Genomic DNA, 26892 nt, shown 5'->3' with positions numbered 1-26892 from the left:
TGAACCGGACATACTGTCAAAAACTATCACAGTATGCAACATAAAATAAGTAAGATTTGTTGGCTCTGGTGCTGCTGCTGCTATAATATGTGTGAATAATAATGAAGGTGATCATTTTGTGAATAAAAGACAGGTGAATCTTCTCGCAGTTGTGTTGGATTTATCTGCTGTTTTTCTTTCTCCGTCCCTCCTTTCTTTCTCTCTTTCCTCTCCCCCCCTCTTCTCTCACCGTGACCAGAAGAAGTTCTTCTGCACTGGTGCCCCTCCATCCATCCTTCCAAGCAGAAAACCTGCACACACACACACATACACACACACACACACACAGACGGACACTCTTCCCACCTACCCACACACACCTCTGACGCACACACACACACACACACATACACACACACACCTTCCTCTCACCCCCCACCACATGCGTACACACTCACCACCGGCCACACCAGCGGAGGCCTTAGGGCTCAGCCATCTGCTGCCCACCCAGCCCATCTCCCCCCCTCTGTAGTACCCACCTTCCCAACATATGCAGCCCTTGCCCTGGGTAAGGTGGCAGGGGCACTGGCCCCGGCCCCGGCCAAGAGATAGGGGTGAAGGAGCACATATGTAGCCCAGACGGTGTGTGTGTGTGTGTGTGTGTGTGAGAGAGAGAGAAAGAGAGAGGAGGGGGGGAGAAAAGAAAGAGACAAATCAAGGATTAGTTAGCTCTCTCCTTGAATCTCTACATCTATTTCTCGCTCTGTCTCACCCATATGGCCTGTTTCTTCCTTGTTCACACCAGCTCAGTGACCACCAAGGTCGCACCCTGCAAAGGGCTAGTGAGGCCTCAAGCAAAGCAACTGAGAACGGAGCAGGGAGAGGGAGACATGGTGGGAATGAGAGGGGGGTATGTGGTGCTGCTGGTGGTGGTGGTGGTGGTGGTGGTGGTGATGGGGTTGGCACTGTCACTGAGACACCTCCTTTTTTACGTCCCTTTTTTCTATCCTTCACTTTCCCTCTCTATCTCTTCCCTCTGTTAATTCTTGCCTCGGGGCATTCTCCGCCACAAAAGGCAGGAAAAAAAAAAACGAGTGGGGCACTTTCATCCTCTCATCATCCTTTCCATCCATCTACCCTCTGTCTCTTCCCGGATAAGATGTGTGTATGTGTGTGTGCGTGCAAAGCGAAGTGATATGACAGCAGCGGTGGACGTTTTGTTTCATTGCTAACATTAATTACATTGACTATTCCAAAGTCTTCCATATTTCATGAGTGTTCTTTTGCATGCACAAGCGATGCACCACTCTCCTATTCTCTTTAGTCTTCCTGCGCCTCTTTACACGTTCCAGGAAACCCAGCGCTCATGTCAGTATCAGGTTGGGTTCGAAATCCAACAGGGAATAGGGCCAAAAATACCTTGGAAAGTTCACAAAATGCAGTTGTGGTGACATTAGTAGTTACTGCCAGCTGTCCAACTAATGCTTAACTTCGAAAACCTTAGTTTAAGAGATGCCGAAAAGAACAAACACCACATTGTAAAGGCAACTACAATGCAGAAAAATTCAATTTGGTGTCAGTATTAATAGGAATGTAGTAATGTTGAGGTAATGTCCTCAATGTGTCAGTTTGGGGACAACAAATGCAGCGTTAGCACACTGTTGGCTGCGAAGAGAACAATAACAATGTCCTCATTATACCTTGTTCAAACGTGTCCAAATGTGCTGACAATTCCCATAATCTCCCAAAGCCATTGTAGCCATAATACTTACAACAAAGAGTGTTTTGACTCTTCTTAATTTTGTCCCGATTGTAGATATTGTAATATAAGCATCCACTTGTGTTTAAGTGTCACCTATAATAATGTAATAATAATACTATTCTCAACACATATGTGGATTAGGAGCAAAAAATTATATAAATGGTAGAAATGTTATAATAAACACTTTGTAAAGTTGACTCTACTCAAAAAGGCTTTTGGATTTACCATCAAACAAGCAGATGCAGACTTGTATTAAATCATCTCTTTCAGTTAAACACATCTGTGTCAATAACAGGTAATTGTAATATAAATATGTAGAATAATGGGCAGCACAGTCGCTGTGTGGCTCATTTGTTTTTTTGCTTTTTAACCACAGCAGTTGGATTCCTTATCAATACTTTACGCTGTACTCTACAGTAGAGAGCAGAGATGCACCAATCAGATACACCGGATCAGCATCGGTCCTGATAAATTAGCAGGTATTGGACGTTAAGTGACCGATCCACATTAAATACAGATTCCTCATCAATGTCAGAAAAGTCTCTGTATCCTATGCCAAATCAAAAATGTAGTTACTACTTGCTGTTTTAAAAATTAAAGTTGAGGGTGGTGCTACTGTCAGGTTATATTTCTATTATTATACTGTAGATAATATCTTTGTGGTGGTTATAAGACCAGAATCATCTTTCTGTCTCCTTCATCTTCTCTTTTTTTTATCTGACAAAAGATTAAGCTGTTATACATGTGTGTGGAAAAAAGAAAAAAAGGTGAGCGGGAGATAATAAGTGTGTGTATGTGAGTTGGAGTTTGTGTGTGTTTGTGTGTGTGTGTGTGCGTGCGTGCTGCGTCTGATGGATCAGTGATTAAATAAATCATGGTAACCTTTCCTGTAACCTTTCCCCCCCTCCCCAGCCCCCGTTTGACCTTACAAGACCCACGCACATTAAAGACTCCTCTCTTCTCCTTCATCTCTCACCCTCATCCCCCCCCTCCCTCTACCTCTTTCTTCATCTCCTTTACATAACTCTATCATTCTTTTTTCCTTTTTTTGTTGTGTTCACTAATACTTTCTTTGGTAGTGCTGTCTTTCCTTTCCTCATGCATTAACTAATGTCACCTGTCATATTTCCCAGTGTGACAAGTTGTCACTTTGAGTAAAAGTTACCAAAATTGGTCATTTTAAAGATGGAGATTTAATTTCCAAACAAAATATCCCGCCAGATTTTAATGTCAGGTGGTCCTGTATTTTAAAAGTCTTGCTTTTGGTGAATTTTCCCAAATAAACAGTAGTTTGGAGAGTGTTGGACTCTGTAGGTCGAACCAACCCAGTGTGGAGGCCTCAAGGGAGGGTAAAAATTCAAATGGTGTAATGTCGTGTTCTGTAACATAACATGGACCTACATATGGCAAATTATTTATGAGTTTATGAGAACAGAGGTATGCACAGTAGCAAAAAACTGTACTCAAGTAAATTTACTGTAACTTAAGTTCAGGTAACTGTAAACATAGTCATTACAATAACTACTTGAGTATTTTTTGTTTTATGGAGGTTTTTTTTAACAGTTTTTATGAATTATGTTTTTATCGATGGTTTGTATCACTTGGTATATATTTACAGCATTTTTGTAATCAGCGTTGCACCATACTAGTATGATATGTATGACAAGTATCATACTCTATACTATATGAGTAGAAAACTTCATGAGCATGCTAACATTCACTTATTAACACTGAACACAAGATGCAGCTGACGCCTGTGGGAATGTGATTGTTTTTGTAGGTATTTAGTCAGTCAATCAAAGTGAAATTTTGACTTGATGATGGCGCTGGAGAAGACATCAGGGAATCATAATTCATCCCGCGGGCGACAAGACTGTCTGTGCCAAATTTCATTGCAATACTTTCAATAGTTGCTGAGATATTTTCCGTCTGAACCAAAATGGCGGCCCGACCGACCAGCGGACTGACTGCCTGACCGACAAATGACGTTCTTAGAGCCCTGTCCGCAGGCTGAAAAAAAAGAAATGTCTCCGTATAATGGTCTTAAGAGGACATAATTGACAATTTTGTAGATTGCCAAAAAGGAATATGCTCATTAGAAGAAATAGAGAAAGTAATGATATATTTTCTACAATGAGTAACAAGTTTTAATGAGCAATCCACTCTCTGCTTTCTCCCTTTTTCCACCTACATCACTGCCTTTTTTTTCTTTCTCAAACTCACCCACTTCCTGCAGGTCTCTGTTTCTGTTTGCCCCGCTTTCCTTCCATCAGTCCAATCCCTGATCCCCCGTCAGCCTAAAAAAAAGGTTCAACTGTTCCTTTCTTTTAGCATTAATCTATGTGTGTGGTTGTCAGTGTGTGTGTGTGTGTGTGTGTGTGTGTGTGTGTGTGTGATCTTTAAGATCTGCAGGTTCAAACGACTACTCTCACCACGCCTTGCCACTGAACTCACCAAGAGGTCGCTGAGACACCACAATGTGTGTGTGTTCATGTGTGTGTGTGTGTGTGTGTGTGTGTGTGAGCTGACTCCCTGATCTCCCGCTCTAATACCCTGAGGACCTTTGGTTCCTTAACTATAGGAGGTCCTAAGCAACCAACCCACATACAAACACACACACACACACACACACATGCACACACACACACACACACATCTTCAGAGGATATCAAAGATTAGACATCAATCATTCTCACCTCTTGAAGTCTTGAAGAACGAGCACCTCACATGAAAGGTCAGCGCACGCCTGGAGACCTACAACAAATCAATATGCAATGACGAAGGTGATGATGAGGATGAATAACAGAGGGAAGAGGAGGGTAAAGACGATGAAAACTAAGAGGATAACGATGAACAATACTGATGATTCTTCCACAATCTGGTAAAAAAAAAAACAGACCAACACTTGTCATTCAACTTGCAATACAGACTTTTTCAATAAGTTGGTATCAAGTATCATGACCTCTACTGGAAAACACAAGGAACTGCAACAACAGTGGCTCATCACAGCTCATCACTTGAGCGAAAAAAATCTAGAAACCAACTCTACGCTAACCTGCCCTGCACCAAACAACAGGCAAAGAAAGTTAGCAACTAGCTGGTGAACATACTGGAGCATTTAGCGGTTCATTTTAAACGTTTAACTACTCCTACTTCACTTTGGAGGCTTCAAGTTTCCATGTCACATTTGTGTATGTTGAATACTGGACCACGATTGGCTCCAAACTAGTTGTTATCCTTTCAGCAACAGCCTTCTAGTGTCAAACTCATACATCATTCTGCACAGTGAGGCTTAAACATCTAAGTAACAGTAAGCGAAACACATTTTTTAGAGGAGGGAGACTATAAATTTGGCGATTCAATTCAGCCGGGTTGGCTTCTTAAAGATGTAGGCACATTGCAACATTTAGTCTCGGTTTAAGGCTTCTTATCACACATATATTAAGACATTTTGTGCTACAAGACAGTAAAAATCTTCCGTGTTGCCTGTTTTAAGGCCACAATAGTTTTCATAATTTGCAGATGCGAGAATAATGGAGCGATTTTTCTTCTGCTCGCGTGAACTTCAGTGCACTTCTGTGGTGCTGAACTTCGCTTGGCCGCGAGTGCTGAGTAGCTGATTGAGATAGGAGCAGGGAGGCTTATCTCTGAACGCTTGGTGTTTGGATACGTATGATGTCAGACCAGCTCTCATGCTTTCTAGGCTGGGTGTACAGATAAGCTTTGGGATCTGGAGAAGGTAGAGACATGTGCAGGTAGCAAACAAGACACAATTGAAATTGGAGCAAGAGAAAGGGCCCGTTTTCTGTTTGTTTGTTCAAGTGTGTGTGTGTGTGTGTGTGTGTGTGATGTTCTTCTACGCCGAGCCTACTTTAGCTCACCGTACTCCCTGAGCAGTGACCGGGAGCAGCGAGCCCTCGTCCAAGCACTTGGAAACCGGAACGAGGCGAGGAGAAAGAGAGGATGGATGGGAAAGAAAGCGAGCGGTGCGACGGGGAGAAAAAGGATGGAGCGCAAAGAAAGGGAGGACAGGAGAAGAGCGGAGGCAGAGACAGACAGACAGACAGAGCAGCAGCACATGGAACGGCACAAAACGGAAAGAACTGACGAACGAATGGAACCAAACGAAAGGAGGAGAAGTGTTGGATTGAGGGATGAGAGGGAAGGCGAGGCCACCTCTTCTTCTCCCTCTCCTCCTCTCGTTCCTCCTCTCCTCTCCCCTCCCCGTGAGAATGCCACGTGCGCGCGTGTGTGTGTGTGTGTATTTTCTTCCTCGTCAGATCTGCCGCGCTTTCATTCGCACACAAAGACGGGACGTAGACGTACCTGGCACAGGGGGGCGTGAAGGAGCTGGCAGAGGTGTGTGTGTGTGTGTGAGTGTGTGTGTGTGAGAGAGAGAGAGAGACAGATAAAGAGACACTGGCTCACCTGCCTGGCAGACAACGGGGCCTGTGAGAGGGTGGCCTGTCTGTCTGAGATGTCCCACTTAACACTCACACACACACTTAACCCACTCAACACCAGCGTGAGCTCACTTTCCTCTTTCTTACTCAGTCGAACTCACACATTCATATAAACACTGCATCTGTTCAACTTGGCTGTATCACTTCAGTAACTACAGGTTACCGGTAACATCTGGTGTCTAGACAGGTTTATTGTCACTTTTACTCCTTTATATTATGCTGATTAAATTAGATCTTGAGTTATTTTTGTAGTTTTGGCCATCAATCATATCTCCAATAATAAAATGGTACTTGCAAAATTAGCTAAACTTATTTGGAAGAGAAAATGAAGGTAAAAAAGTACAATTATTACCAAAACATCACTACAGACCGACTTCTAGAGCAAATTTGACCTTGCTTGACTTGTGCACACACTGTTTTCTTGTGCAATTAGACCGTTACTGACTGTTACTTTCGGTTTTATTGTCCTTTAAAATTATTAAAAGGGTCGGTTCACCAAGAATATTTTTTTAAGTTTTGAGTGAAATATCTTGACAACTATTGGATGGATTGCCATGAAATTTGGTGCAGACATTCAAGATCCCCAGAGGATAAATTCTAATGACTTTAATCCTCTCACCTTTCATCCAGCACCATCATCAGGTCGTGATGTGTGTGTATAGGAATAGTAGTGCTTTTGATATAAATCATGCATTTGCAAGAAAAATATTATAAAAAGACATGAATATCCTGTGGAGAGAACGACTGAAGCACTTACAGAAACAGCACTTTTTTTTTGTTTAATAAGAATCGAATATAAAAACATAATGACTCATTTTCACTTGGTGAGATTTATTGTTCGTGATACAATTCCTGTGCAGATAATTTTCCTTTCCTTTTTTTTTTGTGGAGCAGCGGTGTTAAGCTTTGAAAAAAAAAATTGGCTAAAAAGTCAAATTGCTGCCCAACAGCTGCAGCAGAATGAGTTTTGACGCCGGAGTGAAAATGTGTGCATGCTAAAGAAATTGGAGGGGTCTGCAATGCGACACAAACAAACAATAAACAAGGAACCAAACAAATCGAGGCACATGCACGTACACACACACACACACACACACAGCAATATCCGCTATGCTGCAATTAGCTTGTTTTAAAGGAAACAAATAACAGTAATTTCAACAGAACAGCATCCATAACAATTCACCCCTGGAGGGGATCAGCTATTTGAACACACACACACACACACACACTCACACACACACATATTGTCCTAAGTCACTTTTGGGGACATTACATAGACTTACGTTCATTTCCTGGAGACTTACCATAACCATAACCTTAACAACTGACCAAAAAATCAGCTGTTTTCCAATTGAGGACACGGCGTTCGTCCCCAATTGGACAATCTGTCTCCAATTAACTTGTGTTTAGTCTGAAATTTGTCCCCGAAAGTAACCTATGATAGACACACACACACACTCAAAGATGCACATGCATGCTAACACACACACACACACACACACACACCTCCATTAAATGTACTTGAGAGCAGCAGAGAGGGTCAGCTCAGTGTCTGAGTTATTACGCTACTTTGTTCTGCCTCAGTGGGAAGGCTACACACACACACACACACACACACACACACACACACACGCACACAAAGAATTATTGTCACCCATCAACACTCAAGGTGCAAACATAAAAGGGTTGGTTTGATAATGGATTGAAAGAGATGAATAAAAGAATGGATAAAAAAAAGATGGATGGATGAATGGAGAATAAAAGTGTCTGGCTGCTGTTTCTTTGCATGTGCGCAGAAGTTTGCAGCTGGCTGCGAGAACCTTACGAGGCCTCCGTCTCTCCCTCTTCGTGTCTCTCCACCTCTCCGTCCATCTATCCATCCATCCCTCCCTCTCTTGTCTGGGTGCACAACAATGGCGTGAAACATCTGCGGCTACCAGGTAATTATGGCTGACTCGTGAGCCAAAACAGCGGGCAGTGCCGCCGCGGCGACGAGCTCCGGCACCCCGCAATTAGCCCTGCATCTCCATCTCCCCTCGCTCTGTCTCTCCCTCCAATGACCAGCGTATTATCTCTCTGAAGAGACCTGAGAGACAGAGGAGAGTGGAGAGGGAAAATAGACTCATGAGTGGTCTCAGAGGGGCACGAGTGGTGAGAGATGAGGACAGTCACGCCACCGAAACTGTCTATCTGAACGAGTCTCATTTTCAAGTCCTCATTTTGGCCTTCCTTGGATGCTATTAATCTTCTTTTCTCAATGAAGAGAAAATAAGCAGGGTACTTAGCATGAGCGATAATAGCAGTCATGCTTCAAACTCTAAAATGCGTGTGATCATTTCATTGACGAAAGCGGGGGGATGTTTTTTGTTTCTGGCTGCAAATTGATCCTCTATCCTTCACCTCATGCAGTTCAATCTGATTAAACTGTCACTTAATGTCCTGCCAGTTTGCTGCACGGTGAGAGTACATTTCAGCAGGTGAAATCAGATGCAATTCAGTTGTCAGGTGTTTGTTGGAAGTGTAGTTCAGAAGCAACTCAGAATTGACCTCTTAGCACCAAATATATAGTGCCGCAACACACATGAAAATCTTAAATCGTTCAAATAATGTAAGTATGTGTAATTTATTTTTCACCACAAAAAAATTGTGTTTCCAGAGACCTTATTAATCCCCCAAGGAAAGCACATTCCTGTAGACTTGCATCAAAAAGTATATTGTGGTACTCAAAGCAGTTTTAAAATGGCCTTATTGTGGTTTCATTGCACTGAAGACACTTGAAATGGATTGTGTAGAAATGATTATGTATTTTATAACTATTTCAAGTTATTTTTTTTGTGATAAATAAAGAATATCTTCACAACTGCATAGAAAGAGATCACATGTTCTGGTGTCAAAGTTAAGAAACTACCTGATTTTATTCCTGATAGTTTACCTTCAGCACCGGATTTCTTGGAATCTGAATGTTTGATATTTTTGACATTTGCAAGGAAAGTTAACTTGCACTGAAACAATTGGTTCATTACATGAAATTAAATGTTTATACTTAATATGTGTGAACAATGAAAATATATTTCAGAGCTGATTGATTAAGCTGAGATTCACATGCAAATGCTTGTCTCATTTTACTGGATTTATTTATCTCAGTTTATATCCTTGTATCTGATAACACTATCAGCATGAACAGTTGTAATAATACACTATGTAATGTTCTGATGTTGTGGGCAGAGAATGAGGCTTGCCAGCTATTTTGAAGCTCAGTAGTTTAGCAATTCAAATTCCCAGTTTATTTACTGTTTTCCAAACTTTTCCGTGGGGGCAGCTTCCCTCGCCTTCTCACATTTACCATCCACTGTGTCTTCATTATGTGTGTTTGATTGGTAGGTGCATGAGTGTTTGTGCGCGTACACATTTACATGTGTCAGTGTGTGTCTGTGTTAGCTCTTTGTGCAATTGTTTGCTTATGCATGTGCACCCGAGAGCGTATGTGTGTTTCTGACTGCGGGTGCATTTTATGATGTGTACTTTTTTTCTCTTCCTGGTCCAGGAGTCCCCGTCAGGACCCCTAGGCGTCCCTGTGCCCGCCTGCCAAAAACGTCTGCATCTCCTGGACCCCCTCGAGGCAAGGGACAGCCAAATGTCACTTGGACCCTCTACAGAGTGGTGAGAGGAGGACAGGAAGAGGCAAATGGGAGAAGGGGAGGGGGAGAGGGAGGGAGAGGGAGAGGAGGAAGGAGGAGAGGGGGAGGAGACGGAGAATTGAATGAGAGGGAAGTCAAAGAGGAGATATGCAGAGCGGCAAGAGTGCTTGAGACGACAGGTAAATGAAAGGAGGGAGAAACAGAATCACTTTCAATAATAAGCAAATGTTCAATCTCATAACACAATGTCACCATAACTAATATGTCTCACTCTCTGGACCAGTAGAGTTTATTGCAGTATTTTATTATGATGTTTTTCATCCTACAACTCTTCACAAGTACGCTCTTGGTGGAGCTCTGTTCCAGTATATTTAATCATACCAGTTAGGAAAGTGAAAAGGTATTCTTACTGGTCACCAATAGAGATGGACACATGTGGTGGTAGAATCATACTGGTGGTTTTGCATGTTAGTCCATCCACCACATATTCGTCTTTTTTTACAATGCAGCAGACAATTTTCTAGAAGTTGTTAGATGGTTCTTTGCAGGTTGACGATGGTTTTGGCTGTTGCCAGTACAGTATGAAAATACAGAGTCTCGAAACTTACTTAAGATTATTATTTTTTTCCTTTATTTTATGCCAAAATTATGTTATTGTTGTATGCTAGTGCAATTTACAATTTCTTTTAGCAGACACTTTTATCCAAAGCGACGCATTTGAAAGAAAGGACTGTTTTCAAATCTTACATGTGATATTTGGCTGCCAAACATCAATTTTTTTATGCAAAAAGCTACAAAATGCATTGTCCATTTCATTTATTATTGTTTGTAAACCAGGTTTGATTTAAGATAACTCTCCCTTCTCTTATGTTGGAGCTTCATTGCACATACTATACAAACAACGAACGACTGGACATGTATTACCGTGTAAAAACAACATAAACATGGTAAAGGTGATTGTTGCCTGTGTCAAGCAAGTTTCAAATCGCTGCAAGAAGTTATTGCTGAGTGCTGAAATTAATGGAAACCAGTGGCTGCCTGTCATGTAAGAAATCAATATAGAACTTTATGGTATCCTTTGGAAAATGGCTCTTAGCAATGTAAAGTATAGCAGCCTACTTTAATCTGCTGAATCACCGGAGAGGGATGAGTAAGGCAGAGATTTTGGCAAGAGGAGTTTGGGGAAGAATTAGAAACTTAAAAATATGAAGAACACAGCAGCAGAGTACAACAGACAAAACTGCAGGGCATAATATTTCAATGCAGCTTTGTCACACGCAACATGTCTGCTCTCGTCCTGTGGTCCAATTTCAGAAAACGAGATGAAGAAATAAGAATTTCAGCACATTTTCACACTGAGAGAATTGACCTGATTTGTTTTGTGGTGAGTAGAATCTCTTAGGGCAGATATTCCATCATTTGTTGTGAAGTTGTTCAAGGTAAAATCAAAATTACTTACAGTAATGTTTCTGTGGAAGTTAGTAAAGAAGTCAGGCATAAAAACAACCGAGAAGTCCTTTCACATTGTTATAAATGTTTTTTTTTCCAGTTACTTTCTCTTTTTCTCTTGTACATCTCCACATTCATCTCTGCCAGTTTTATTTATATTTTCATATTAATACACATGTACTGTACGTATGTGTGTGTTTCTTGCTCCTTGACCTTGCTGGGAGGACAAATGGAAGACAAGGACAAGACTTCTGGCTCTCTCTCACATAAAACATTTATTTATACAGGAAACCGAGAGAGATATAAATCTAGTCATTTTTAATAGGAAACACTTAGTTCAAGTGTGCCTGAGTTTTCCTGTTTGTGTGAGAAAGGTATATGAGGCACGTGAACAAATATGAAGGGATAAAAACATGTCTTATTCTGGGTCACAGCTGCCGAGATGAAAACACACACTTGTAACCTTCTGCTTAACCCTAATTCCCAATAGACCTGCACACACACCCAGAGTCTACTTTACAAGTCCCTTGAGAGTCCTGTCACACTGGGGGATATACAGTATCGAACAGGGATGTAGATGCAACACACACATGAATAGAAACAATAAAACGGCCTTCATGCTTTTATTCTCCATCTGATACAACGTGGACATTTCTGCACTGATTTTGGGTCAAGTCCACAGAGAGAAAGAAAGACTCAAAAAAATAACAGTTTTAATATCCTGTCTGGAGATAATAAGATACAAAACAGAAAACGAAAAGCTCTCATTCATCTTAATAAAATTATGTGTGTCTCATCACATGCAGGCAAATCATCATAACTGCAGTGTGTTTTTATGTTTTTTTTTTACTCCCATTTATTTAAATCCATTTTGGTCCCAGATTACAGTGTCTTCAGTGGCTAAAGTAAGTCTGTTAAAATGCTGGAATAATGCTGCATTAGAAAGGCAGGTAACTTAGAATTAGCAGTAAGACAGGGTGTGTAATTAAATGAGTTGCCATTCATTTACAATCCAATGCATAATTCAAGCAGCTGTGTGAATGAACTGGCTGTAACTAGTAGCTAGCTCTCCAAACAGCACCTACACTGCAATTATGGATGAGAGATAGGTGTGTGTGTGTTTGTGTGTGTGTGTGCGTGTTTGTGTGTACAACCACAAAGTTAATGGCTGTGTGGATGCGACAGTCTAAATGTGTTCATCTGTAACATTTTATCCTGGTTCACCTCACTCAGCCACTGTAATGCAGCAAACACACACATAAGCTCACAAAGGAAAAAAAAGGGGGACAGGAGAGAGGAGGAAAAGGACAACACAACATGAAGGGAAGTGAGAAACAGCATGAAGGGAAGTGAGAAAGATGAAGGGAGAGAATTATCTGCCAACACTAGTCCATTTTCCAGAGCAGGTAGTTTTCCAAAAACTCTGGAACTTTTTTCCACTTTTTAAACCGCAATTTTGTTTCTTCGGTCACAGTCCCTCCTCTTAAAAATGTTAAAAGAAAACCATAACTGAGATGTAAGCCTAGTCATACTTCAGTAGATGTTTGAACTATTAGTGTGGAGCTTTGAATACTGAACAATGCTGATTGACAAAGACAAAATTCACATGAATCTTGTACATCGACCAAGTGATTGACTGATGATAAGGTAGAGTTTCAGATGAGGAGACTCAGAGTTTGTAACGGCAATCCAGAACAAAAAAGTCTATCAAAAGACATCCTCGGGTTTACTGTAACTAGCCATAAAAATTGAAAAGAAAATACAAACCAAAATATATCAATGACAGCAATAATTATACCTTAATTCATACTCTTTACAGTGTTATGCTTAAAAATCTTTGCAGTTCATGAATTGTTCCATCAGTTTTAGGTGGAAAATGCTTAACTGACTGGTAGACACCTACATCCATCCATACTCTATACCCACTCATTTCTGTTCAGGGTCACCATATGGGACTAGTGCCTCATCCCAGCAAGCACTGGTGAAATGTAAGGAACCAGCCAGGTCACCTGACCTTAATGGCTTTTGATGAGTAGAAATTGAAACCTACATGAACACAGGAATAAAATGCAAAATTCTTACAGAAATGCCCCTGTTAGGTTCAAACCAGTCACCTTAATTCTTGATGTGAATTCAAGGATTTTATAGTCACATCCACTAAAAACCCGCCAGTGTATTTCCATACAATGAAAAACTTGTGAAGTGGCTGCTCTCCAGTCATCACAGTCCACCAGTCCACAGTCCACAGACAACTTTCTGGACCAACTTTTTGCAAAAAACGATCTGCACCTCAGTGCACAAGGGTCACGTGTGCAGACAAACAACATCTTATATGGTCTTAATCACACTTGTGTCCCCTCGGTCAGTAAATGACGTCATCAAAACAACAAACTAGCAGTGGACAGTTCTGCCTGTACATATTATCCCACTAAGCTAATTTTGATACCCTCATCCCCATCATCCTTAATCATTCTACCTCACATGCTCCTAATTTTGCTTTATTGAATGTCTGTTCCCTGACCAATACGTCATTTATGGTTAAAGTTATTGAGGATAATAACCTTGATGCTCTTTTTATTACTGAAATGTGGCTAGATACAAATAATTTCTTCGCACTGCATGAGGCATCACTGCCCAGTTTGACCGTGACATTTTCAAAAACATCCTCAGGAACTACAGCAGAAGCTTGAAACAGGCCAGAAAAGAATTCTTCTCGATTCTTATCAACACCCACAAAACTGATCCAAAACACCTTTTCTCAACCGTTGATAAACTCATTAGCCCCTCCCCTGCTGTTTCTTCTGATACTTTCTCAACCGCCAAATGCAATGACACATCAGGCCAGTATCCCAATTACTAGCTTAACAGCTAACTATGACATACCTCCACCACTGCATCTCAAGCATTTCTCCACTGTGGACTCAAGAGATCTCACTGATGCTATAAATTGACTTCTAACAGCCTCCTCGATCCACTTCCAGCATCCTTCTTTAAATCTGTTTTTATTTTTTTAACAGATGGTATCTTGTCAATAGTAAACTGTTATCTCCAGACTGGTGTCTTTCCCCATTGCATGAAAACTGCTGCTAAAAAAGAAAAACCTGGACCCAAATGCACTTGGCAACTATAGGCTAATCTCCAACCTCACCTTCCTGTGTAAGATTATTGAAAAGGTTGTATATCAGCAACTAAACTGCTATCTTACAGATAATATTTATGATAAATTCCAGTCTGGCTTCCGCACGTCTCATAGCACAGAAACTTTTAAAAGTTGATCATGACATGAGGATCAGTGACAATAAAAAACCTCAGTCCTAATACTCCTAGACCTAAACTCTGCATTCGACACAGAGAATCATCAGATTTGTGTTTGGAGTCCCGCAGGGCTCCATCCTGGGTCCTCTGCTGTTCAACCTATATATGCTTTCTCTTGGTTACATTATCAGCAAACATAACATCAGCTACCATAATTATGCCCATGACACGCAGTCTCTTCATCTCACCATCCACTGATGACTTCCAACCCTTAGACTCGCTAGTCAGCTGCTTGGAAGAAATCAACCACTGGATGGCAGCAAACTTCCTTCAGATGAACAGGGAGAAAACTGAGATTTTGGTTGTTGGTACTGAAGCCCAGAGACAACTGGTCTGCGAGTACCTAAAAACGAGTGACCAGATTAAAAACCTAGGAGTAATCATGGATGGTGAACTCAGCTTTAAGGATAATATCAATGGCATCACCAAGGCTGCCTTTTTCCAACTCAGAAACATTTCCAGAATCAGAGGCTTTCTTTCCCAGTCTGACTCAGAGAAACTCATGCATGTATTTGTCATGAGCATGGTAGAATATTGCAATTCTCTGTTTATGGATCTTTTAAACAAAACAATCCATAGATTACAATTTATCCAGAACTCAGTCACACAAATTCTAACCAGGACAAAAAGACCAGACTCTATAAGTCCAGTTCTCTGAAACCTTCACTGACCACCTGTTGTTTTCAGAATACAGTTTAAAATCCACCTTTTTTTTTTTTTTTTTTTTTTTTTTTTTTACAAAGCACTCTCCGGTCTGGCTCCACAGTACATCTCAGACATGCTTTCAGTTTATAACCCTAGCAGATCTCTCCGGTCACAAGGTGGAAATCTCCTCCATGCGCCTAGAGCACTTTCAAAGTCTGGTGAGATGACATTCAGTATTTATGCACCTAAAGAATGAAACCGTTTACCTGCTAATCTTAGACTTGCTCCAACACTGTGTTCTTTCAAAACCAAACTAAAAACCTTTGTTTTCAACTGAGCATTTTCTTAAATGAACACATTGTATATGTACAGTATGTTTGTTTGTATGTGTGTATGTATATGTGTTTTTATGTGTATGTATGCATGGGTGTTTCTGTTTATTGGCATATTTTTGCTGTTTTGTTTTTATGTAAAACACTTTGAACTACTTTTATATGAGATAATGTTATAAAATACATTTGAATTGAATTGAAAAAATTGAATTGAACTATTTCCTGAGCTATGAGAAGCCAGCTTAGGTAGAGACTCTATGGATCGTACGTTGTCCCAGAATTTGACCAGTGACAAGCCCTGAACATGAGAAGTATGACTTTAAAGTGTATATAATGTGATGCCGTACAGAACCTCATTGGGGAACAATTTTCTCTTGACCTTTCAACAGAGAGTCAGAGCTTTTAGCTGCAAACTGAAAATAATTTTCAATTACAGATTAAGCATTTAGCTGATGCTATTTTTCCATCCTGAATGACTTATAAAGACCATCCTGTAAATACCAACAAGGGACAGCAATGTGATTCCAAACACTGAAAATGAGAGGATTTTTTTTCCCTTGGGTGACAGTACAAGTGAATAAAATCATCAATTTGTACAGCTATTCAATACTGTGACTGGAATAGCATCACCTACAGACCTCAAAACACACAGACTTAAATCCTCATTCAGTGCAAAATATTTGTTTGCGCTTATAAAACCTTGAAATGTGTTGTGGAATTCAGTTAATGAGCAATTGGAATATAGTTTATGTTTATGAAAAACTGCACAGTTAATGATAGTGTACAAAGTACCTATTTTCAGCTTGTTTGTCAGCTTTTAATAAAAAAAGGAGACAAATGGGATCATCATTGGATGTTCACTTAGCTCCCCCTTGTGGTCTTTTTCTGAACCTACACTTCAGTTACAGTTAAAGATAGAAAAGTTCAAGCGGGCATCTTGGAGTATCAGTATGTTATCATCTGATAACATAACTGCCAGAAATACAGAGAAATTAACTGAAATGAAGATGTAAAATAAATATACAACATGAAATATAGTTATAGACTGTATTTGTCTGTTCGTAAGTAGTTTAAAATAATTTTAACTCTTAATATGTAGAGGATATTAGGACTGCAACTAACAATTATTTTCATTATTGATTAATCTTCTGATAATCTTGATTAATCGATTATTTGCATGGTTCATGAATGTGTTAGTAAATTGTGAAAAATGTCCATCCCAAGTTCTCAGAGCCCTTTGTTACTCTCCAAAATGTCTTGTTTTGTCTAATCCGAAACCTAAATATATGTATTTTTTAATTTTCACAGAGAAATATGAAATAAGGAGAGAAAAAAATCACGTTTGGGACGGTAGAACCAGTCAATTTTTTTCCATTTTTGCTCAAAAAACTATTGAAACAATTATTCGATCATCAAAACCTTGCTGATTAATCTTCTGTTGACTGACTAATTGATTAATCAACTAATTAATGCAGCTTTAGAGAATTTTATAAAGATGGCCATTTTTTAAATGTTTCAAATACATGTCTGTATGTAAATAATATTTTGCCAGCAAAATTTGATGCTTTACAAGGCACTGAATCATTTATGTGCTGTGTAAGGTTGTATACATTTTACTACATCGATAGGTGAAGAAGAGACAAGTGGGCGCACTTCGAATCTGTTTTTCAGGGCCCTCAGAAGGGCACTACGCAGGGCAGATGAGAAACTTAAATCAAGGTACTGTTGAGTTTTACTAATAAATAAGTACTGTTGTGTTATTCCAAGAGTCAAAATACTGTGGTTTATATACCGTGTTCATTAAAAAGACATACGGTATTTTTTTTTATCACTAATGTAGCAGTGGGTTCATAGAGATTTGGTACTCGGCCCTGACCAAAACAGGAAGTTTTTAGAGTTTGCAGTCTAGCTAACTAGCCTGCGGGCTACGTACGGAAATTTGAACAAATTTCGCAAATGTTTTAATCGTGTGGACAGTTTTTCAGTGTCAAACCCGATTGCGGGTTTTCTCAGCTGCAATCGTGAGTAGACAAATTCATCGGCTTGTGTTTGTTTTTTCTGTGACACGAACGGCAACTCTGAAGTGTGAAGATTAGCCGACCAGCTAGCTTGGTAAGCTAAAGCTAGCTTAGATGGTGTCGATACATTCCTGGTAGGATTGATTTCTGTTTGCATGCTTAGTTACATGATTTTGGCTTTGAGGTGCGGAGTGTTATGCCCTGTGTCATCTTGTCCCGTACTTTTTCCCTAGCTAACCGGACAGCACCGTAACATGAAGTTATGGAGGAGCGAAAGCTGAAGAGAAAGAGTCCCAGGACTACTACTAATACGGCGGCTCCGACGGGCGGCTCTGCCCGGAAGAGCAGCGCTGCCTCGGGGGGAAGACATGTCGGCTACAGCCACAACACTGGGACTCACTCCAGCCAGAAGAGCAAGAATCGGAGGTAGCAACTTAATAAACAGCATTATTCTACTAATCATCTAGAAAGGGGGCGTTAAAGTATTGGACATTAATGGACAGAATTCATCGTCAAGTACTGTAATCTGCTTGTTTGTTTTCTTTCAGGGGAGTTAGAGATAAATCCAAGTATCAGCTGGGTTTGGGTGGGAAGGCTAGTCAGACCCAGGGTCAGGCAGCGCCCATCATCCAGCACTCCTTCCTGACTGATGTCTCAGATGTGCAGGAGATGGAGAATGGCCTCCTCAGCCTCCTCAATGACTTCCACTCAGGGAAACTCCAAGCATTTGGTAATTTTGATTTCACTAAGACACTTCACCAGAACAGGCATTGTCTCACAAATGTCATGAGATGAAAACAACCATGGATAATCTCTTAGAAATTGCAAAAAATGTAAAAATGAGCCATCATCTCTATATATTTTCTTCTCTTATCCTATTTGTCTCAGGCAATGAGTGCTCCATTGGTCAGATGGAGCATGTGCGAGAGATGCAGGAGAAGCTGGCCCGTTTGCACTTTGACCTCTATGGCGAGGTGGATGAAATGCCCGAAGACCAGAGGAAAATGGCCTGTGACACCAACATGGACAAATTACTTCTTAATGTGAGGCTGCAATGGTGTCATTTGGAAAACATTCTGACTTAGTCCCTTATATTTTTTTTCAACTTATGTTTGTGTATTAGCAGTCTTTGGTACCCTATGTTCATAATGCTGTTCATTGATGTGTTGTTACGCAACATCCCAGAGAGGATTTAGCTGCTTATTCCTCTTGTAAGCGTTAAACTCTTAAAGCTGCTGGTTGAAGGTACTTTACAGTGATCTAAGATTGTTGTACAACCTGCTGACACTTGACTCAAAATGTTCTTTTTCTTCACAGCTGGAGGAGCTCAGTTCTTCGATGTATCCTTTTGTCAGACATCCTCATATTTGGCCCTAAATTGCCACAAGAAACTAATTAAATGTTTTAAAGTGAATGTAATAGTTGTTTGCATTAGGGTTCAGATCCAGCTGATGCAACTCATTTAAAAACCTTACATTCGTGGCTGTTTTTCTCCTCAACTTTGCTTCTCCAGTCAGAAACTGAATCTAGCAGACAGCCAAGAGATCCCGAGGACTGCCAGCATGTGAAATTCTCTTCTCTTCTCTTCTTCACCCCCCATCTGACTCAACGATTTGTTTTACACCGCCTAGAGAGACTGCTTTAGAGGAGGAGGTGGAGTTGGAGCGAAGTTGTCGGCACTGTTTCGCAGAAAGTATTTTGAGAGGGCAACAAAACTGTTACCAGCGTTCCCTGTCTGTACAGGGCGAAATGGATGTATTATTAGATGCCCTAACAGGGATGCACTGACTTACTTTTAACTGCTTATACCAGCTGTGAGCGCTAAATGCAGTGGCTGATATTGAGAAGAAAATGGTAGCAGTCTTATATTACTAAACACCAAGATTAGTTCATTTTTATCACCCTGTCTGACTAATCAGATACAGTATAATCTCTTTTCTCTACAGTCGGAGAGGGAGGTTCCAAAAAAAGTCCAGATTTGCAGTAACCAAAATATTTTGCCCAACAGTTGATTGATTCACAAGTATTGGCATCTTCAGTGTTCGCTGTTTCGCTTAGTTGAAAGTGGACGTCAGACACACTTATTAGATATAAACTCGCTCTTTTGCACTTTTGTCAATCAGTCTTTGAAGTCATAAACTGACATTATCAAAATATAGATAGAAGGATAATTATTTCTTATTACAGAGCTTTAACAATGAGCTTGAATCCTAGCTGTGAGACAGTAAAAATCTAAACATATTTCCTGATTAGATTAGTGAAAAATAATATTTAAACGCACAGTAGATTCTGACCAAACTTCGCTGTGACCCCAGTTTGCACGTACGATTTGTTGCTACATGAGAGTTGCCTGATAATCACCTCCGACACGTTGTTCAGTGTTGAATATATTTGCACATATCCATGCTACATGCAAAACACATTGTCACTGACGATGCAAGAGACTTAATAATCCAAATGTCAACATCACGACCATGCCTTAATTCCTAATTTTATCATTTTTGCCTTATTATTTCTTAACCTTTTTAAGGGACTCGCATAAAACATGTTGATTTTAGTTTTGGATTCTCTGAGCGCAGGAGGAAAAGATAATCATTTGATGCTGCTTTGATTGTAAATCCTACTTTATTTTCACTTCTTATTTTAACCATTATTGTTGGGGGTGGGGGAGGTGGGATGATTTTTTGAGGTGTTTTACTGTTTTAAACTGTTTGGTGATTTTATTTTTATTGACTTGTTAATAAATGTGTTGTCTGGATCTAGTGGCTACAATTTTTTGAAACTGTTCAGAAGGAAAGGATGCTGACAGAAAAGTCAAGTTAGAGTGGAGAGAAGTGGGTAAGAGAGCTTACAGGCCCAGTTAAATAACTTTTAATAGTTAAATATCTTTAAAAAAAAAAAAAAAAAAAAGCACAAGATCTGGAGCTAAATGGACAGAGGAAGGGGAAAAAGACATCTTATTTCAGTGGATTAGAAAAAAGGATGCAGGAGAGACAGGAAATTAACATATTAGTGATCAATGATGTTGAATGCACAGACCGTAAATTGATATCTGAAGAAGTATATAGATTCTACTCTTCACTTTATTCATCAGAATATTCTGCTGATGATTCAATCACCTTTCTAGCAAGTGTAAAATCACTTATAAAAGGGATTTTATTTGATACTATAAATGACATTATAAGGAATAAGACTAATAATAATAATTTTTGTACCTAAACGTAAAGACAAGATATATTGACAATCTTCGCCCCACTGAATACTGACTACAAATTGTTTACATGTGATTGCTGACAGGTTAAAGAACAGTATGACATAGATTATAAGTGACACACAATCTGGTTTTCTTAGAGAAAACGTGTAATGACTTCTTACACCAAAGGTTTCATTTAGATTTAAATGTTTGTACTTTCTGTAACTCAGATAATTGAAACCATAGAGCATCTTTTTCTCTCTTGTAGATCAACCAGGACCTTTTGGGATGCTTTTCAATATTGGATAACTTCTAATGATCAAAGTATTCTGATTTTAACATATGAAAACATTAAGTTTGGTCTCCAACTGGAGGACAAGAAAATAGCATTTGGGAATATTAATTTAACTATTTGGGCAAAATATGTCATGTCAAATGTAGATTTTTAAAAACAACTCCTATATGTGCTGCATATCTAAACGAGATAAGACCATATAAAAAAATATGTAAAATAATGTAATCAGGAATTAAGGTACTATATGTATCTTAATTTTTGTGTGTGTGTGTGTTTTTGTTATTGATCTTATTTTTGTTATTGTTGTTGCTGGCTCAATTTATTTATAATACATCCATGATGGGGATAAAACAATTCAATCTGTTGGCTCCTCTAGGCTTTTGAAATGTGATGAAATCGCTCCAAAAAAAAAAAAAAAAAAAAATCCGCTGATGTTTCTTCAAGTCAAGGGGGGGGGGGGGGGAGTCATTGTGCGATGTCAACTTCACACGTAGCTCAAAGCTAACTTTAACAGGGTGGATGTAGGAGACGAGTGGTGCACTTAGAAACCATCTCCATTACATTTAAAGAGATCACATCGCACTTCTTACTCCGGCTGACTGGTTTCTCAGGTGTGGACGGTGTGGACGCTGTGGACGGGACTGGTATGGATGTAAAAAGTTGGCACAGTTTAAATTGGGGAAGTGTTTCATGCTAATAACGTTAGCATCGAGCTAGTTTGCTTGTTCACCAGAAGTTTGCGAAGTAACATTCAGTTATGTTGTGAAACGTTAAACTTACCTTTCATAGTGAGTTAATGTATTCATAGTTATTGTTGCAGCCAAACCCGTTACCGTAACGAGAGCAGCAGATTAGAGCACAACATAAACTTAACCAGCTCTCAAATAGTTATTTCTCTTTCTCTTCTCTGTTAATGATATCAAGAGTTTTCATATCAGTGCCTCCTTCACCTTTTTGTCAAATAAACTGCTGCATGAGTGCAAATGAGGCTTTTAATTGTGTGAACAGCAGTGATTTATATCTGATGCAAGAGGTCACCGAAGTGGTGCTGACAATAGTTGTGCAGGGAAGCATGAGTCACAGTAAGAGTTCATTTTTAATGCATGGATTTAGCACTTTGGAAACTATATTTGCTAATATTTTTGCTTTCTAAATCTTTTCTGTTTTGATTTAGCATTATGAAGTTAATCCAGGTCATGCTGCTGTCCTTTTCCCTGGTGGTTCAAGCTACAGGTATGTAAGATTGTCTTGCATAAATTTTATGCTATTTATTTTTAAAGAAAAAATCTTGTTGTTGTAAGACTTTTCACTCAGCAGTTAGGTCTTTATTTTGCTCATAAATGATTGGGACTGAGTGCTTTTGTGCTTATTTTACCAGTATAGTTGGGGCTCATGTATTTTGACTTATATGCAAGAACCAGTATGTTCAGAAAAATGACATAAATCTAGACGAGATACAATCAGATTAAAGTGTGAGAAAGAACTCCGTCTATTGACTGTGAGAGAAGCGCATGAAAAGAAAATCAGATGTTGTTATATAGATTAGACTGCCCAAAAGTAAGTAAATAAGATTAGCTCTGTGCCGACAACTTGCTGCGTACATGTACATGTCAAGAGATGAGTATTAATATTCCAATAATATATTTATGATGAATATAATAACCTACTTTGATACTTGAGGTACATTTTGCTGCCAGTGCTTATGTACTTTTACATAGGTAAAATTCTGAATGCAGGACTTTAACTTGTAATGGAGGATTTTTATATTGTGGTAATGTGACTTTTACATAAGTAAAAGGTCTCAGTATTTCTTCAAATACTGTTGATTCCCCAGGAGAGTTTGTTGTGATTGGCTCACACGAACCAATTGAAGTAGTCGTTGGTGATGACGTCATTCTGCCGTGCCAAGTGAAGTCCAAAGATAATGTGACACAGCAAACAGTGCCATTTTATGTGACAAATCTAACAGTGGAATGGAGACTCAATAAAACCAAAGTGCATGTCTATCGGAGTAGGGCGGATTATCCATTTTCTCAAGACCAGCGGTTTAAAGACAGAACATCTCTCTTCCTTGAGGAAATGGCCCATGGAAACATTTCACTGAAACTGACCAACGTGACTCAAAACGATGCAGGGAGTTATACCTGCATCGTTCCCAAACTGCAGTTCAAGAAAGGGAACGTTACGCTTATTGTTGGTGAGTACAGCTAATCTAATACAGTAGAAACCTCTTATAGTGATCACGGTTATAGTGATGAACCGCATATATGGATCAAAAAGCTCGGGACAGAATCATTCCATACAAATGCTGTTTAATTCACTTATATTAATCAAATAGTCTGCTTACAGTGTTCATTTTGGGTCTTTTCATACATGAAAACATATAGAAAAACATTTTAAAACTACTGTAATTCTATTTTTTCTTTTTACCTTACTCCCATGATACATGTATGATATGTACTTTGTGGCTGCGGCACCATTATCAGGCGTTGTGGCACCTCCGCAGGTCTGTGCAGTTTGTGTAATAATGTTTTCGTCCAGTCTGATCAGTCGGCTGTAATATACAAATGCCAATTAGATGGTAATCTGCATGAAAAAGAAAAAAATCGGTTATAATAATCATCCGCTTATGATGGTGATCTATTTGACCTGGACAGACGTGATCATTATAAGCGGTTTCCACTGTATATCTATCTAATATAAACCTATATACCTAACATATCATAAATAACATTAAAAATCATCATTTCCTCAAAATGAGATCAAACTGTGAGTATTTTCTTTGAAATTTTCAACAGAGCCAAGGACGACAAAAGATGAAAAACAAAAGATTGATCGACCAGGTAAGTAAACATCTTCATTTCTATTGATTTGGACTCCCATTAGCTGTCACCAACATTTTCTTGTATGTTGTTATAACGAGAATGTTTTTGCATTAAAACAAGATAGTATTTATGTTTGTATCTAAAGCATGATATATCTTATTCCTCTGTGTCATAGACCCTGTTCTTCCAGGACAAGATGCTGGCATTGTGATTGGGATTATCGCCACTATCATTGTCATCGTCGTTGTCATCGTCGTTGTCGTTGGACTTGTAAGTCACAAATTTCTCCTCTTTCATTTCCACATTTTAGCCCATAGATGCACAGGTCAATGGAACCTAAACTCTTCCATTAAGTGGGTCAAAAATTACATGCATTGAAATACAGTTTTAAATAGTTTTTATTTGAATAATCTGATAGGTTCTCCCATGTAACTTAATTCTCTCAAATAGATATTTTATGTCTTTAATTCGTGTAACAGTCCATGTTGTATCTGTCCTCTCCATTTTAAAAAGTTAGCACAAAAGCAAAATCTGCTGCCTTTCTGCTTTGTGACTAGCATGTTTGTTTCACTGTAGCTTGTAGCTTCTCCATCAAAGTTCTCTGGAGGAGAGATTTTATTGAGTTAGGAGAAGGCCTGTGTTTGTCACAGTCAGTAACAGTGGTGGGAAGTAACTAAGTACATTACTCAAGTACTGTACTTAAGTACAATTAACAATTAATTAATTAACAAATTTGATGCTACTTTATACTTCCACTCCACTACATTTCAGAGGTAATATTGTACTTTCTACTCCACTACATTTATTTGACAGCTTTAGTTACTTTTCAGATGAAGATTTGACACGATGGATAATATAACAAGCTTTTAAAATACAACACATTGTTAAAGATGAAACCAGTGGTTTCCAACCTGACGTCTTACGAAAAGCAGTGTGTAGTCGGGGTCACATTTCAGATGTCTATGAGTTGTTAACAGCTCCACCAAATAGTGATTTTTTTTTTCCCTCTAAACTTCTCAAATGTTCAAATGATCCAATATTTCACCAAAAATCAAAGATTAGCGAAAAAGTCCAAAAACTGAAAACAGATTTGTGTATCAGAACTTTGTTTTTTCTTCTTTCCTCTCTCATTAATCATCTCACGACCTATCTCAGATCTATCTGAGCCATCAGAGGTGCCCGACCCTTAGGTCGGGAACACAAGCCCATCAAGAGGACAATCAGCAGGCAATACCACTGAACCATGTGGGGAACACCAATGACACTAATGCTTTATAGTGGTGTAATGGAACGTTGTTGATTTGTGATCTGTACTGATCAGCCCCCACGGTTCAGCACACATGTGAACTACAGATTAACTGCAACATTTTATGTCTCATTGAAGACAAAGTAAACAAACTCCTATAGCTACAAATCATAGACAGTGTGTTGCTAACAGGGATTTTGAAGAGCAACGACCAAACCAGCATCTAATGAGACCAAACTGACTTCTGCAGGTATATTTAATGAGCTATCTAGCTATCTACTAACTGACTTTAACGGTACATTTTTTCTGGTAAATGCTTGTTTGGTGGCTCATTCAACAAGCTGCACATGATGTGTGTTCATCTTTGTGAGTGTATCATCAAGTTTTAATAATATGGATGCAGGCTGTTGTTTCATTAACTACCATGTTTAAAGGAAGAATGTATCATGCTTTATATTGCACTTCAATTTAATAGCTGAGTATTGTATATTTCATATATATTAAGATTGTATCCAAATATTGGAGATTTTGAATGTTTTCATTTAAGACCACTGGCCAAACTTTATAGCTTTAAGTGTTTTACAGAATAAATGGAAAAGAAAGGACCAATTATTCACAATACTATGAAAATGAAGAGATCTTTTATACCGTAATATGCTGGACTAAAATACTGGAGCAAGGAATTGTTCAGAAGTTATTCTTAATATTAGTGTGGAGTTACCTCAAATATAACTTTGTCACTGTAATGAGGAAACCCTTTTTGCACTGTACAGTCTCTGCACTGAGCCTCAGAGGGCAGCTTGCTGAGATGTTTGCAAGACGTACTGTAGAACATTTTGCATCCTGAAGAAGTTTTTTAAAAAAAAATTCATAATACTTTTGATACAGTAAACCATATGGGAATAAAAATGGGATTATATTTCTTTCATCTCAGGCCAATTTTAAATCTTGACTGGGACCTTCGCAGTATTACTTGATAACTCTGTATTCTCTACTTGAACACTTAAAGACTCATTATTTTTAGAGTGGTAAGATGAATATGTTGCTATATGTTTGATTTATGAATGCATGCTTTTATTAACCAGTTGTGAAACACATTGCACTATCTGTTTTTGTAAAGTGCAATATTAAAAATGTATTAATGTTACAAGTTTACAAGCTTTTGAAGTATTCATACTTTTTATCCTCAACCAAAATCACTATGTTACATGAAATCAGTAACATCTGGATACTATGACGGTGAAACTGTGATTGTTGTTTTTTAATAAATGAGTTCTTTTGAACGTTGACTTGATGTTTTTCTTACAATCATTGAACCCAATATATCCACCCTCAGTAAATGATAACACCTTAAAATATTTGAAGAGGTGTATGGATGACTGTATGTGTTCACCATTCTGATTCATTAGCAACTCTGCATATTTCCACTATCAGGCAGTAAATTGTGTAGTAGGCTATATGTAGCAGGGTTGGCAGGTCTGAACTTGTATATCATGTCAAATCAGATATATATTTTGCATATTAATGTTATTTATATTAATCAAGTAATTGTGCAGTATGTCACACTCCCACAAAAATGTTTTGAATATGTTATAAAACGTATTAAAGGACTGCTTCACAATTTTTCAAGTCTCTTAAAACAACAGTCAGGTGTCCGTATGAACAGTGAAAGAGGTTTTCCTCGCTGTGATCATTCCTCCCGTTCATACTGGCTATTAAAAGATCCCCTTCA

The 26892-nt window shown here is 39.0% G+C and overlaps 2 protein-coding genes across 13 annotated transcripts in view; both read left to right on the top strand.

The window, feature by feature from the left end:
• Positions 1-20359, top strand: part of ccdc28a (coiled-coil domain containing 28A) — a 223932-nt gene extending 203573 nt beyond the window's left edge. For 4 of the 8 annotated variants that reach the window (XM_067583758.1, XM_067583757.1, XM_067583756.1 and 1 more), the window contains exons 6-8: positions 8001-8144; positions 9749-9864; positions 17835-18021. In XM_067583758.1, the coding sequence (XP_067439859.1) occupies positions 8001-8144; positions 9749-9864; positions 17835-17882 (308 nt within the window). In that variant the 3' untranslated portion in view covers positions 17883-18021. Of the gene's footprint in view, positions 1-8000; positions 8145-9748; positions 9865-17210; positions 17303-17385; positions 17605-17634; positions 17736-17834; positions 18028-18149; positions 18332-18489; positions 18645-18918; positions 18942-19114 lie in introns of those variants that run through there. The other 4 variants (XM_067583754.1, XM_067583755.1, XM_067583751.1 and 1 more) reach the window with 4 other exon arrangements.
• A 1219-nt stretch (positions 20360-21578) lies between these two features.
• LOC137177182 (myelin-oligodendrocyte glycoprotein-like) lies at positions 21579-26447 on the top strand. Of its 5 annotated transcripts, none has more exons than XM_067583330.1 (6): positions 21579-21700; positions 22264-22322; positions 22924-23286; positions 23888-23932; positions 24090-24184; positions 25070-26447. In XM_067583330.1, exons 2-6 carry the CDS (start codon positions 22268-22270, stop codon positions 25190-25192), a joined length of 681 nt encoding a protein of 226 aa, XP_067439431.1. In that variant the 5' UTR covers positions 21579-21700; positions 22264-22267; the 3' UTR covers positions 25193-26447. The 5 variants fall into 5 exon arrangements, with proteins under 5 accessions (XP_067439431.1, XP_067439435.1, XP_067439434.1 ...); XM_067583334.1 differs by having other exon boundaries at positions 21579-21733; positions 24090-24169; XM_067583333.1 differs by having other exon boundaries at positions 21579-21733; positions 24090-24172.
• The last annotated feature ends 445 nt before the right edge of the window (positions 26448-26892 follow it).

The sequence above is a fragment of the Thunnus thynnus genome, chromosome 24 (genome assembly GCF_963924715.1).
Source record: "Thunnus thynnus chromosome 24, fThuThy2.1, whole genome shotgun sequence".
In the NCBI taxonomy this organism is placed as follows: Eukaryota; Metazoa; Chordata; class Actinopteri; order Scombriformes; family Scombridae; genus Thunnus; species Thunnus thynnus.
Note: the sequence above shows the minus strand (reverse complement) of the source record. Positions and strands in the feature narration are given on the sequence as shown.